This window comes from Centropristis striata, chromosome 22 (assembly GCF_030273125.1).
Source record: "Centropristis striata isolate RG_2023a ecotype Rhode Island chromosome 22, C.striata_1.0, whole genome shotgun sequence".
NCBI classification, from domain to species: Eukaryota; Metazoa; Chordata; class Actinopteri; order Perciformes; family Serranidae; genus Centropristis; species Centropristis striata.
Window position 1 is genome coordinate 16959274 of NC_081538.1, and position 16033 is coordinate 16975306.

General features: G+C 39.0%; 1 protein-coding gene across 1 annotated transcript in view; it reads right to left on the reverse strand.

The window, feature by feature from the left end:
* Positions 1 to 1479: 1479 nt before the first annotated feature.
* Positions 1480 to 16033, reverse strand: part of slc13a4 (solute carrier family 13 member 4) — a 30707-nt gene continuing 16153 nt past the window's right edge. The window contains exons 6-16 of the mRNA XM_059325696.1: positions 15290 to 15326; positions 15093 to 15179; positions 14792 to 14976; positions 11626 to 11745; positions 11262 to 11363; positions 9714 to 9815; positions 9401 to 9504; positions 7598 to 7719; positions 7256 to 7417; positions 5274 to 5411; positions 1480 to 4147 (exon numbers count right to left, since the gene is read on the reverse strand). Of these exons, the coding sequence (XP_059181679.1) occupies positions 4010 to 4147; positions 5274 to 5411; positions 7256 to 7417; positions 7598 to 7719; positions 9401 to 9504; positions 9714 to 9815; positions 11262 to 11363; positions 11626 to 11745; positions 14792 to 14976; positions 15093 to 15179; positions 15290 to 15326 (1297 nt within the window). The 3' untranslated portion in view covers positions 1480 to 4009. The remainder of the gene's footprint in view (positions 4148 to 5273; positions 5412 to 7255; positions 7418 to 7597; positions 7720 to 9400; positions 9505 to 9713; positions 9816 to 11261; positions 11364 to 11625; positions 11746 to 14791; positions 14977 to 15092; positions 15180 to 15289; positions 15327 to 16033) is intronic.

Genomic DNA, 16033 nt, shown 5'->3' on the forward strand with positions numbered 1-16033 from the left:
CTTTATATTACAAATCTGTATGTATGTATTTACAAAGGAGTGTGGCCCTTGGGTCAAAGGTCACTGCTGTAACACCATCACAATGTATGAAACCTTTAGCAGAAATGAATAAATTATAAAATAAAAGAGTACACTTTTGATTCTGTCCACACTATGATCTAAACGTATAAAGCAGTGATGTATATATATAAAAAAACAGCCACAAATTGCATTTAAAATTTGTGTAAAAAATACAAAGCACATCTTTTTGCACAGAACATGCGCAAACCTCTTCACCACCAGACAAGTTATTGTGATTAGACAGTTGATTGAACAAAGTATTGAACCATACAACTCTGCTACCTCACGCTCTCCCTCTTCTTTAAAGGAATTCTTCACCCACAAATTGTATGTCAATTTTCTGATTTTTTTTCTCCACTGCCAAGGCATGCAAGAAAAACAACGTTTTCAAGGTAACATGGGCGGACAAATTGATATACATATCATTTTGGTGGTGAAGTATGCCTTTAATTATTTGGATGCTGTGTTTAACAATAATTCAGAATGTAGAGGGACTTTGCCGCCTCCCAAGTCTGCAGCAAGTCTTTTTGCATTTAAGCGCCAGGAGAAATGTCACACCTCCTGGGTGAAGACCAAATATGGTCATCCTGTTGCTTAACATGCAGTTAATGACGCTAATGATTCTTGATGAGGTTTCTTTTACTGCCAACACAGAATTTAATTTTCAAGATCATTGTATCAGCATGACTCAGGACCTTGGTTTCTCAAACTCTCTCATACATCTTAATTATTAAGTTTTCTTATAAATTCAACGACCCAAAAAAATCAGCATCTGACCAACAGGCTGAAGGCAAAGAAGTAAAGTGAGCACATCTGAATCAGAGGTACCTGGCTGAATACACAGAATAATGGCACAAATAAGTCTAACCTCTCAAGTCTCCTTCCAAACTGCAAGATAAAGAAAAGCTAGCATCAATCAAGTTAGCATAAAATACATGTTGGTATGATTTTTCTATACCTTATATACAGTACAGTTTACATTCTTATACACTGCAAAAAAGGTGTGTCTAAAAACAAGAGAAAAAAAACACTAAATCTGAGGGAAATTATCTTGCTGCAGTGGCAGATCATTTCACTTGACAAGATTTCTTAAATTAAGATTATTAAATCTAGAAATAAGCATGTTGAACGCTTAAAATAAGAAATTAACTCTTAAAACAAGATAAATTAAAGCTGCAAGCAGCGATGAACTGGCCCGAGCAGAGTGACCTGGCAATTATTTGTTTCTTACCAAGATAAAAAAAACTTAATGTTTAGAAATGTTTGATAATTTGTCTTGTTTTTAGAGTTAATTTCTTATTTTACGCAGAAAAGAGAGAAATCTTGTCAAGTGAAATTATCTGTCCATGCAGCAAGATCATTTCCCTCAGATTTAGTGTTTTTATCTTGTTTTTAGACACACCTTTTTTTGCAGTGTAGTTATGGTATCAAGTAAAAGCGAATGTCTGAGAAGTAGCACAGTACAAAGCAATTACACTACTGCTTTTAAGGAGGATAGTGGTGAACCGAGCTCCTGCACTGCTCTGAGATTACAGGGGTTGATTCCCACAAGAGACAGTCTGATAATAGTGTAGTATGACAGGCAATAATGTGGTATAGGCACCAGTGGTACTGTAATGCCAGTTCAGTGTTCACAGTATGATGGTGCACGAACAATGTGATCTCACAGAAATGTGTGAAATGACCACCTCATAACACCGCAGCAAGTTGTAACGCTGGTTGTAGGTAGAGACCACTAGCATGTAGCTAAGCTGGTTAGCTCAAGCAGGTGACAGTAAAATAAATACATTTCCACCTGTACTTTTAATCTGAATTAACTATGAAGACAATTTAAGTTTATGAAACAAAACTACCTAGTTAGGTTGAGGAAAAGATCATGGTTTGGGTTAAAATAAGTATTCTTTGTTATGTAACTTACGTACTAAAGTTTAACCCTCTGGGCCCACTGTGGACATTTTCATCCATATTTGTCATTTTTCACTTTTGTTTTGGCAATAATTTTGGCTTTGATACTGCAAATGACATGATTTTTGGTAGGATTTTTTTCTTGATATACTTTGAAATTCAAATTTCAATTTTTCTAATAGGTCAATAATACAATGTGTACAAATTTACCCTTTCAGATCCTTTGGGCTGAAAATGTACACCTACAATAAATGCTATAAAAACTTTACAGATTAGTATTTTTTTCTACTTTTTTCTGCAAAAACCTCTTAAACAACTTCTGCCCTGCTCAAAATTACCAAACAAAAATGCATCAAAATCAATTTTGTCGCTAATCTTTGACATATCCAAGGCTGTGATAAAAACCAATGCCCCAGCCAAAAATTATTTATTATATGGAAAATAACTACATTTTTGTGTTTTATTTCATAAAAAACATCAGTGACATTGTGCAATCAAACTGGCATTTGAAGGGTTAAACTCCTCAAACTCTCTGAATGTTTGGTAGTTTTGAACAGGTCAGAAGTTGTTTAAGCGATTTTTGCAGAAAAAAGTAGAAGTTTTTATTTAAGTTTTTAAGTTTTTATTGCGTTTTTTTGGAAGTGGACATTTTCAGCCCAAAGGGTCTGAAAGGGTAGTAAATTAAAGTGGGTCCAGAGATTTAAATAAGTCAATGTTGACTTTTGGTTCCACACAGGACAAGAACAGCAGTCTCTTAGGTGAAAACTACTTGGTTAGGCTTAGGAAAACAGCACGGTTTGGGTTCAAATAAATATGTTTATTATGTAAATGAACTTGCGTACAAAAATTTTAAAAGGCCTACGTTGACTTTCGCTTCCACACAGGACATGAACAGCTTTCTCCAGGATGAAAGTCCCGTGTTTGACCCATCCTTTCACCACGACAAGGAGAATTCTAACTGACTTTCCATTGGCACTGTCTTTGATGTCGGCACATATTTTCACACATACCACCACCAGGTAATGCAGTGTTTAGAGGCCTTCGTGATTTCACGCATTTCTGTGGTATCAGGCTTGGCACGAAACTTTGGTAAAGGCATCAGGCAGACCTTAAGAGGTCTAGAACTCTAAAGTAAGTCATTTAAAGCCACTAAGAACATCCACGGACAGAGTAAAATTGTTCAATTTGTTGCTAAATATACACAAGCTTTACCTCTTTAGAAACAGATCTTATAAGAAATAGATACTAGGCACATGTGAAAGGCTCTATGTATACAGTACATTACTAGCCATAGCAGAAGCCTCTTTTCATGCATGTATCATGCTTTAATACAGCAGTCAGCTCTCTCTTTTACACTGGACAGCGTAGCCAAAGTGATATATCAAAACAAAATTTTAAAATTCTATAAGCAAACTTGTCACCAGCCCACTATGTTGCAATGTATGTGATCTGGTTAAAGATACATTTAAGTGCAGCAGAAGTTCTGCAAGCATGCAGTAAAAAGAGGCTTACTTACAATGGCCATATAATAGCTTATTTATATCTAAATATCAACTAATCCACAGAACAAGGCATGACGTGGCTCTGTAAACACTTATCATTGTTCTATTATAAATCAAAAATATCAGTTTCCTGATCGCCACAAATATGTTTGTAGCTTTTAGTAATATCTTCAGTGATTCGGTGAAAGCAGAATCTCCTTTAAACTTTGTTAACGGAGGTTAAAAAAAAGTCTTTGCTTGAGGTCAGAGCCCCACACAGTGGCCACTTTGGCATTCTGCATTCCTTGTAACGCCCCCTTGTGGCCAATAAAAGTACAATTCTAATAATTATAACATCTAAGCAACAGGTAATGGTGTTCTGCTCTCCACTTCTTCTCCTCCTCCTCTCCATCCTCCTTCATGTCCAGTTTTATCCGTCTCAGAAAGGGCTGAACTCTGAGCAAGACCGTCCTCTTGACGTCATTTTCTTGTTGTCTTTCTTTACACCAACATCTCTTTCTCTCTTTCTGTCTCTCTGTGATTCATTCCCACCACAGCGGTGGTTATAAGCTCCCGGTGACGTTCCTGGCCACTGCCCAGGCTGGGAACTCAGTCAGGTTGAAGAGGGGAACACCCCATGTGGTGATGGCCAACATCACCACAGCAACCCCAATCAGGTTCACCCCAAAGCCTGCTTTCACCTGGAGGAGAGGAAGAGGAAAATTACAATTAATATACATAGAATAAGACTTCACAGACACTGTTTTTAGTTGTAATGGTGATAACAAGTCATGAAGTGTGTCAGCAGATTCTGAGATAAATGTATGGCTAGTTAGCTAGCTAGTGTTGCAGTCTGATTCTGTTTGACAGAGTAGTCTCCTAGCAACAAGGAGTAAGGGGGACAGCATGGTAAAACGAGTAAGCTAGCTAACTAGCTAACTACCAGACAGCTGGCTAGCTAGCTAACTTATGTCACACCGCAGTGAGGTCGTGTCTTATTCTGTGTTCTGGTCTTGTTATTTCCTGTTTTATTTTGAAATAGTAACGCTCCTCTTGTTTCAGGTCACTTGCCCTTGTGTGAGCCGAACCCGTCACCATACCAGCCCGTGGTCTTGTATACGCCACAGCCACAGCTTGCCTTGTCTTGCCTTTTTTGAGTTTTCCTCGGAAGAGTGATTTTTCTTTGTAACTTTATAGTGTAGCACTAGTGCTTAGTTCCATAGTTTTTTTTCATAGTTTGCATTAATCCATCTGAAAAGTTCAGATATTTCATCAGAAACTCTATAAACAAATATCTGCATGTAAATGTAGAATCTGTTGTGAAGACAAGATTCTGTAATCGGAAGTATTCTGGTTTCTGTTTATAGTTCATTTGTAGTTTGAGCAGTATTGACCTATCATGTTTGAGCTAAACATGAGGTGTGTAGAGCAAATGAATGCATTGGCCAGAATGCAGTCTTGGAACCCGTCGCCTGTTGTGTGATGATGTCTAACTTCTTTATTAGCTTTTTTTAATGTATCTGCATTCATATCAACAGAAATAATCCAGCCAGAGACATCACCTCCAAACTCAAACTCCATTCTTTTGTCTCAAGTTCCTAATCAGACTGTAACCACTGACATGTGCATGAAAGAGGAATTCTTGGCCTGGATATCTGTTATCTGGAGTTTTTGCGACTGGGTTCAGCAAGAGTTAATAATGAAAAATGTTCATCCTTCTGATTGTGTAAAACAACTTTGACACACTGTACTCTTGAACCTTTTGATGTTGCAGGTGCAGAAAGAGCACGTGACCGTGTCTGTGTGTGCGTGTGTGATGTGTCGTACCATGTCGCTAATCTTCACGTGGCCGTAACTGAAGACGATAGCGTTGGGGGGGTTCCCCACTGGAAGCATGACCCCAAATGACACGCACATGGTGGACGGGATCAAAGTATGGAGGGGGTTGATGCGCAGCGTCTCGGACTGGAAGGAGGAGAGTGGGTGAAGAAGTACAAGGGAGAAAAAGAGAAAGAGAGAATAAAATGGGGAGTTGGGGAGAAGTCAAAGGTAACAAGTGTTAAAAACTACTTTCATAGACCTACATACATTCTTTAAACACACACTACAGTGTGGGTGTAAGATATTAATGCTCCCTGCTAACATGCACATGATATTAACTTTTCCTGTGGACCATTTGAAAGAGGGAACCAATATTCCACAAGGGGGAAGCAAAGTTGTTATTTCAAATTGGCCACTTATGAGCAAATGTGTGCTGGACAGTGTAGCTTTTGCAACGCAGCAAAAACAGCTTTTAGGAAAAAGAGATGCATTTTAGATGCAATTTGACAATGTGTGTCTTTTAAATAAATAGTTAGGCATCTCGTGAAATGTTTTTTTTTTCCTCGCTTACTGAGAAGTAGATACGAGGATTGACTATTATATCTGTTCAATATGAAACTGCAGCCACCGGTGCTTAGCATACAAGGAAACAGGGGTGGGGGGGAGGCTAACCTAGCTCTGTTCGGAGCATAGACTGTATGTAACAAGCAAATTAACAGTAATGACACTCAGACAACACCTTGGTAGGGACTTGTCAATTACAAGGTAGCCCCGCCCTTAAGCATACCCTGTTCTGTCGCCTTTTTCCACTGATTGGGACCATATTTTATTCCATGCTTTATTGAAAAAGACTGAAAACTAGTGATTGAGAACATAAACTCATTAGGAAAATGAGTTTTACTGAGGTAATAAATCAAATGGGAAATAGGCTTTTTTTCTCATATTCTATTCAATCTGACTTATTTTTGCAAGTGGAGCTGCCCCCTGCTGGCCATTAGAAAGAATGCAGGCTTAAGGCATTTACAGTTTTTACGCTCGCTTGAAGTGGTTTTTGTCTTTTTCGGAAAAAAGTTAAGGGGTAAATAGGAGATTGAAATGCTATGCGCGAATAAATTCTAAAGCAGCGAACATTTAACTCATAACTGATCAGCTGTTTTTTCCACTCTGACATCAAAGAACAATTATAAGTTGCACAATTGAATCTAATATACACAAGCTTTACCTCTTTAGAAACAGATCTTATAAGAAATAGATACTAGGCACATATGAAAGGCTCTATGTATACAGTACATTACCAGCCATAGCAGAAGCCTCTTTTCATGCATGTATCATGCTTTAATACAGCAGTTAGCTCTCTCTTTTACACTGGACAGTGTAGCCACTATTGAATCTAAATCCTGATGACATGTTTTCTCTTGTGGGTGGCCAAAGTTGCCTGATTAGCAATCTCTTTTAATTATTTCTCTCTTGCTCAATCTCTTCTTCTTCTTCTACTGTTTTCTTTCTCACATAATCTCTTTGTTTACTACTGTTTACTGACAGATTAGCCTACAGCAATACATCACACTGCCATCTACTGACGAAACTATGTTTATGCAGCATTGTTTATTCGCTTCACTTCAAAATTCGAATTGACTTGGAAAATGGAAAAACGGCTACTGTGAGCTAACCTTGCTGTTTTCCCATGCTTTCTGCCTTTATGCTAAGCTAAGCTTATGGCTGCTGGTGGTAGCTTTCATTAAATAAGAGTGGTATCAATCTTTTCATCTACCTGCCTTGCCCTTTGCATTGTTATATGCATTCTGTATGTGAAGTATCTTATCAATTCTTTATCTAAACACACACGTCTGGATACTTTTTTTTATTCTTTGGTATATCAGAACTTACAAGGAAGTAAACAAAAAAGTGGCATAAGACTTCAGTTCAAACTCAGACATTGGCAGGTATTGGAGGTATTGAAAGTGTTTGTGAGGGATTGTGTGTCGTACCAGTGCTGACAGGATGGGCAGGAAGACAGTGAGAGTTGCCGGGTTGGAGGCGAACTCAGTGACCGCTGACACCAGCAGGCAGGCCAGCAGGGTGACGGCCCACGGAGGAAGACCACTCATGGGCTCCAGCTGTCTGCCAATCCACACTGACAGGCCTGACACCTGCACACACACAGTCACACAAGGTCACACATACAGACAAAACACGTGAGCATCAAAGCACAAAGTGTACAGCTCCTGGTGGACATCAAGATCAGATCATCTTCTCATTTAGAAGCTTCGAGGATAATCTCAACACCACTGTAATACAACAGCATAACCATAACCATAGATTCGATGTACCTTACAACCAGCAGCCAGTGCATAGCCTCCTCCCACCAGGATGACAATCTCCCATGGCATCAGTCTCTGGAAATCCTTCCAGGTGATCATAGGAGCCAGCGGGTCAGACTCAGAATCATCACCTAATGGTTTGAAACCACAGCAAATATGTGAATACAGCTGGAATGCTAACGGGTGCATCTGTCGCTTAAATATACCTGTTACAAATAATCTATGAATCATTTTTTCTCATTTGTGATCTTTAACACATTTTGACTGAATTTCTGAGTTTCAGCTGAAACTTAATTCTTTGTATTGTAGTGTAGATGCATTCTAAGAAAACAACTAAATATGGTACTAGTTAGGGCTTCACGATTATGGCCAAAATGATAATCACGATTATTTTGATCATTATTGTAATCATGATTATTCATCATGTTAGGGAAAACATCTGTATTTTTATTGCACTACTTTTAAACAAACAATAGGAACAGTTTTTAGTGTGTGTACAGAGTGTCTGGTGCTTGTTGTAAACAAACAGAGATAGCTAAGTGAACACCTCCTGCAGCAGCAGCACATACACACTGTACTGCTACAGAGCTAACTGTTAGCCTATTAGCAATTTGCAGACTGGACACTAAGGGGTTAACATCCCCTCTGGCTCTGCAGCTGGGAGAGACTGCTGCAGGAGGACTGTGCCGCTTCGACTCGTCTCGAGTCTCCAACAACACCAGAAAAAGTCGCTGGATTTGTCGCCAGTCGCTTTTTTGAAAAATAGTTGCTAAGGGGGTCTGAAAATTCGCTAAATATAGCAACAAAATTGCTAAGTTGGCAACACTGCTTTGCCGGCTTTTACAAATTGTTGTTGTGGCGTCGAGTACTACATCACATCCTGCTTAGCGTTCTAACTAATCAGCAACCAGGCTTTTTTCAGGGGAGAAAAAAACGCCCCCGCCCCCTGGTGGTTGGTGGACTACTGGTGTAGAAAGTGCTCGATTAGATATGCAGGAGAGCCGCATTTTAAAATGGAAATATCGTCGACGATCAGGTTAATTTTATCGCGGCAGCCAAAATCTTGATCACAATTAAAATTTGATTACTTGTGCAGCCCTAGAACTAATCTTAGAAAAAATAGGAACTTTCTTAAAAAAATGGTCCTGTTCATCTGTTAACCTCTCTGTGTCTTTAACACCTTAAAGACGAATGACTTGCAGCTGTGTGCATGTCTGAACTACACACACATCTCTCATAGTTTATGGTGTTTAGAGGTTTGTGGACTGACAAATGTCAGCACTAAAACATCAGACTTTTCCAGTGTTTTTCAAATGGTTGCACAGCTGGGGAAAACATCAGAGTCTGACGTTGAAGTGTTTTCGTGTTGAAGCAGAGGTCTCTCTGACCTGCTGTAGCATTACAACAATAAATCAACCTGCACACAGACTGGTGAAACAGTTTGAGCAATTATTATGGTCGTGGACCAAAAATCCTTTTTATCTATGGCAGGAGTACTCATTTTGAATAAAGCTGAAAAAACATAGATCCCAATCTTAAGGTCTTTTTTTTTTTTTTTTTTTTACCTTTTTTTGTAAACCCAATTTAAATAATGATGTGTTTCTATTCCAGATGAATGGAGTTGACCATAACAATCAGATAGTGATGTTTGGACTGCCACAGTAAACATATGATTTGTTAATAGTGAACAACTTCATTAACCCCTTTTCCATTGTCTGATATGTGAAACCCCTCCTGTTAGGTGCCCCAACGAGATAAAATAAATGTAGTATAGCTATATCAAAAGTGCTAGCTGTATGAGTGCATCCTGACCTGTGTTCTTACAGCTGGAGGGGGAGAAGGGTCGCCTGGCAGGGATGAGGAAGAGCAGGAAGCCCAGAAGGACAGATACTGTCGCATCGGTCCTGTAGCCTTTCCTGTGAGAGAAAACACACAAATATAAAATATTCAGAAGGAGAAGATTAAAAGACCTTCTAAACCTGTTCTTGTGATTATTAAGTTCAATAAAAAGCTTTCTTATGATGCTGATTTTACGTCTCAGTGTAGCTCTTTCTGTGTGACGGTGTGTGTCTGATTACTAACATTTGCAGCAATTGTGGGGTTTTGCAACATTATGGGTTCTTACTTCTCAAAAAGAGATGTCCAGCCGGGCACAAAGCCAGGTTCTCTGGTGAACCACAGCAGAGTCATCAGGACGAAGAAAACACCGGTCACCACCTCTGGGTAGCTGCACACACGCACGCACACACACACACACACACACACACATACACACAAACAAACCACAAAGCATATGAGCAACATTTACATGAGTGATAACACGATTGTGCCACAATGTCTTGTCTGGGTGTGTGAGTAAGATACACACACAAATACTCACTGGCTACTGCCAAAAGGGTGTAAAAGTCTTAAAATCTTCCATCCCATTCGACTAAAAAAAAAATGAATGCATTTCCAAATAATTTTTGAATTTTATTATAGTCTGAGACAAGTTTTCTATAACTCTTAAAATGGTATATGGAGCTGGATATTTATGTAGTGTTCGTACTTGCATGCAACATTATTAACATTATGACCCTCATGTAAAAAATTCTGAAATGTCCCATTCATTTCTATAGCTAAGACTGCTTCCAAATGCTCTTTCTTCCTGGTGTGTTAATATTGTTTGTGCACATTTATGATTGCATGTTCAAGGTCCTCTCTTGGTTGCGGAGATTCATACATTGTTGAAAAACCTATTTTACAGACTGTTTATTACCACCACTGACTACTGATTGCTCCCTCTTCTTAACTGGCCAGTAGGGGCTGCAACTGAGTTTGAATATTGTTTCCGCTAAGAACAATGTACATGGTGGTCAGTAAGTTGTCTTTTGTTGGCATTTTCCCTTTGAAATGTTACTTTATAAGTGACTAAAGTGGTTGTGCAAAACATTCAGTAATGTCAGCCAGCTGCTGAACTACCTTTGTCACTTATTTCATCACTTTTAGTGGTGATATACAACCTTATGTATATCGTCTACGTACACAACGTTTTGGTCGACATGAGAGGGCTATGTGCGTACAATGAATGCCTTGGCAAATTTTGCACAATATCACATCAGTAAAAAGACTCACAATCCTCACCTAGACTGTTGCAAGTCTTATTTTGGCCTTCCTCTTGGCTTAAATACTAACATCCATAGAAAAATTTGGTCTTATTCTGAACCAGGGCAGCTGCAGATTAAGTCCATTCCCAATATGTTTTGATGCACTAAAGTAAGGCACGAAATTTATGTATACCAATTTTTTACATCTTCAACGCCATCTTCACTATAAGGGAGCTGGGAGGGACAACTGAGTGAGATTGAACTCTTTGTGTGATGTGTTACGACAAAATGTTCTCAAAAAATAATGTTTAAATTGAGAAATTCTGACTTATCGTCCTGTTGATTTTTTCCTTATTATCTTCATAGAGGTAGATGAACCCATGCCCCTAGACACACTTGGGCTGAGATCTTCACTTTACTGGGTACACTTTTCTAGCTTCCAAAGTCACTTCAATACAATAAATTATTCCTTTTAAGTGGCCCTTTTCTTAATTTCCATTTATTTTTATATCAAAAATTCCCATAAATACAACCTGAAAAATTGCAGGTACATCCAATCAGAATATGTAAGACAAAGAAATACACACCTGATGGCTCCCAGTTTGGCGTACTCCTCCTGGATCCTCCTCTCTGACAGCATCTCTCTCCTGGTTTTGCGTTTCTTACTCAACGAGCATGTTTCCCTGAAGCTGAACACACACAACAACAACATAAACCACACGGCGATCTGACGCACTCGTTCTGTTTTTTATAACCTTCAGCCACGGGACATCAAGAGGCGCCGTGGCTCAACGACAGACAGACAGAAGGATTATCATGAGTCTATAATGATAAGATGCGTTACTTCTGCCCAGCAAGTGAGGTCAAGTAGCATATGGACACCAACATAATCACACAGTACAGTAAGATACACACCCAAATACACACACACACACACACACACACACTCACTTGCAGCCCAGGAAGAGGAAGTGCAGCCAGAGCCAGGTGAGGACCAGCATGATGATGGCGATGGGGAAGCTGAAGATGAACCACGTGCCGAAGTTGATCACCTTTGCATCTGGATAACGACTGGAAAGACAAAGAGAGAAACACAGAATTAGTTTTGAGTTATTTTATATAATGTTGGCTAGAAATGACCTTTGCAGCAGGAAGGAAGAGGACTGAAGCGACATGTGGTCTTAATTTGGAGAAAGGTAACAACATTAGCACAGATCACCTTCAACAAGGTCATCATTTAGTAGCAGTCCCAGCGATTTCATTTGTAAATGTATGATATATTGATGTTTAAATATGACACATAGTCTCCTTAGAATCTGATAAAAATGGGAGATAATCTTAATTTGAAAATAACCATCTGCTCCCAATCAACTGCCAGCCTTGCCCCATGGACTCTGGTCAGTTTGATTTGACTGACAGCTGTTGGTCATTCCCATCTGTTTATCTGGACAGCAGCACCTGACGCTCCACACTGATAAAGGGGTGAGTCAAAAGAAATGCATTAACTGTAGGGATGGTTGATGCTGTAGAACTTTAAAAAAATGAGAAAAGCTGCTTTTCAAATGTTCTGGGGTCTCCAAGGTAAGGTTTATTATTTCACAATTAACATATAATGAGTGGATAAACATTACTACTATAAATGCAAAATCTGGACTATAAAATAACATAGCTTCCAGGTAAGTGAAGCCAATGCAAAAGCGCCTTTAACCTGCATTCTTTCTAATGAGTGACTCCCATAGCTGCAAAAAAGTCTGGTTGTATAGAAGTCTATGAGAAAATGACCCTAATTCTCACTTGATTTATTACTTCAGCAAATATTTTCCTCATGATTTCAATGAACAATCATTGTGTAAATTATGGTCACTATAAGGTAGATTATAATAAAAGTATGCTTTAGTGCATGCAAATTGCTACTACAACCTGTCAGTCAGGATCGAGGTGTTGCAATACGTCTTCACAGCACTATGTACATTTAAATCGCTGTGAACTTGTTTTTGGTGTTGCCCGTGTTGTTACTTTTGAAGTTTGACGTAACATTTTGGTCGCCTTAAAAATCTTGTTTGGCATTCAGTTGTACTTAAAAAACAAAATCAGCATAGCAAACAGTTAACATTAGTTACAAATACACCTTGTTAGCTAGCTAGTGAGTGCTAGTGTTAGCTAGTGACTTAGCATTTGCTAAGCTAATAAAATCTGGTCCCACCAGGCTGGTAAACAGTAGTTTAATAACCAATAGGTGATGTTTACACAGTCTAAATGATGAACATACATTAAATTATTGTGTCAGCTTCTGTCAGAGTTTTAATTCCACTACCACTACCTATGGTTTGTGTATTCTCTCGAATGACAGCAGGGGCCACAAAGGTCCTTGACTTGTCGAAACACGCCATCAAAGTCACTGTCAGTGTGAGGCACCATATGACATGTTTGCACAGATGAAAGTCAAGCTTGTTATTTTTGGTTGTATAAAGAAAAGAAAACCACAGTAGGGGTCAGAACCAACCGACTCAAACTGCTGTCTGTGCAGTATACCAGTGGTCATTCATCTTGAGTGCACTTTAAGCTCCTCAGTTGGGTCATTCAGTGCTCTACGGGTGATAAAGTGTGTTTGCTCAGACATGCTTCACTAAGCTGTCTGCTGCATGGACACTAAACAGGGTAAAGGTGACATTCAGAGATGATGATCATGTGTGTGCTGAAGAAACTTCAATAAACCTCAGTGATCTATTGCCATCAATTAGTTTCAGTTTATTTAAAATGGAAAGAAAAAAGACAAACTGTGAAAGTGGTGCAAAAAAATATGTGGACACTGAACAGTCTGAATAAGAAAAAAGCAACAAAAAAAGTGATATAGACCTTGTTTTATAGGTCCCATTTGGTAAAAAGTGAGATTTCCATGCCTTTTTTTATTATAAAGCCTAGGTGTAGGTCTAGGTGCTATATAAATACTGTGAAAGTATCAAAAAAATAAATCCACAAGAACGGTGCCTTTAAACAAGCTGTTAGGACTTCTGTAAGGTTGTTATATCACAACTGTATATATATATATAAGTAGAAAGTACTGCTACAGTGCTGTTACAGTGATTCCCCGGCTACAATGAAGGTGCCGAGAGTCTGAGAGCTAATATGCGTTAACACTGACCAATTAGAGCAGACAAATCTTTTTTGGGAGGTGATCTTAAAGAGACAGGCACTAAATCAGAGCATTTCAGACAGAGGGTGAATACAGGTATACTCAGACAAAAAGTATAAGAAAAATAATGTGCTGTTTCAACATTAAAGCATGTAAACATGCTCCAGAAACTCAAAATACAATGACGAACCTGAAAACGTGCATTATATGTCCCCTTTAACTACCAATGAGGCTATGACTTAGATGTAACAGCTACTGATATCATCTGTGACTTTTATCACTGAAAATAGTCCTCAACAGCAATGAACATCAAGCCAAAAGAAGTATTTAAAAAGTAAACAAAACATACAAAGTAAAAAATGGAAAGAAATTGGCTGAGCATGGAACTATGTGATCACTTGACTTGGTGGACTAGCATGGGCTTGTTGCAGACAAGGACTTGAACTGACTGACCTGACGACACACATAAACACCTTCTTTACTATTATAGAGGTTGTCGCCAGGCTATTTTTATCATATTTATGATATATAGTTCAGTGCAGCTCACGCAATGTGACTTTATTTGACCAAACTGAACTTAAACTTGACTCAAAATTCAAACTCACCTGTTTCTGGTAGCGTCACTGTAGGATTACAACTACTACTGTACTGCACACACAAACCCACATAGAAACAAAACCTGACCTTTGTCCAACAAGCTGCAACATGAACGAGGCCATTCTGCCGGGCTTAGCGCTGGAGGAAATCGGCTCTGTCAGACTGTAAGGGCTAATTAGTTTGATCTCAGACCCTGTGAGCCCCCCAGACACTGAATTAACATGACCTGTCTCAGTCTGACCAGCACAGCAGCCAAGAAATCAACCAAGCTGTAAATATTGCTTGAGTTGTGATGGTGTCAACAGTAGCTAATACCAGACCAAAACACCTGACTGATACCAGTCCGTAAAGCTGCTTTAATAGCAGTTTTTACCTCCGTGTACCTACGTGTTAAACTGCTCAGCAAAGATGAGGTTGGTTGACGTGCCGGTGATGGTGATGAGACCGCCGATTGTCGCAGCATAGGTGATGCTGAGCGAAAGGCATTTACAGATCATGTGATCCCTCTTGGTGGGATACTGGGAGTCTCTCCTGGCCTTCACCCGCTTCACATTTGGGAATTCAATCGCAACCTGGGAGAGAGTGAGGAGAATATTGCAATCATAACTGGTCAGAAACTGGGTTGTATGTCACCCATCCACCTGTTGGTGTCCTGTATGTGTGTGTGTGTGTGCGTGTGTGTTCTTACCTGCGGCAGGTGTCCATTGGTGTGCCTGTTATAGCCCGGGTTAGAGACTGGTCTTAGACCCAAACCATTCACCTCCTCAGTCTGCACCTAAGAACAGGAGCAAGAGACTCACTTCCATACTTCACTTCCATTATATATAATAGCTAATTATTTGACTCCTGTCTACTTGGCAAGATTGATTTTGTCTTTTTTCTCACCTCACTTAGTGTAGAGAGCTCCTGTTTAGTGCAGTCGCTGTTGGCAATGGGGACAACATAAAAAAAATATTAAGACTTCATAACAACAAATGACATGAGATAGAATTGGGGTTGCTATTAATGCTGATAATTGGGAGGATAATGCAGGAGATGCTGTTGAATGAATTAAATTCATATGAAAACAATGTACATTTAACAAAATTAAAAAAGATAAAGGGACATTTGATTGATGATTTGAAAAACAATGACAAAATAACAAGAAAATGTTTAAATTTTATGAGAACCACTTTGACATATGACAAATCTCATGATATTGTCGCTAGATCTTCAGTCAAGTCAGTGCAAACTGCAGCTATCAAAGCCAAATGCAGCATCATTGGTCTGTTTTAAATGTTTTTTGAATGCAAATTTGCTAAAAAAAGAAAAAAAAAGAAAAATGTAATGTACACCTCAAGCCTAATGTTCTCCCAGTGAAGCTCTGCAAATACGAATACGTTGCATGTGGACATGTTCAGCTAGAGCTTCATTAATGGCCAGCTGTGATTATTTGGAGCATCGTAAAAAAAAAAGGGGTCAGCTTTCAGTTGCTGTTTCATGCTATAGCATAACAAGCAGCAACTGTCAGACTGCAGCTAGGCTTGTACTCCGTTATAATTCTTTAGGTGACTCATTCCAAGAAATCAACCATATGTGAAGTCAGTTCTGCGTATGACGAAGCCTCCATGTCTGCATACTTGCATAGAT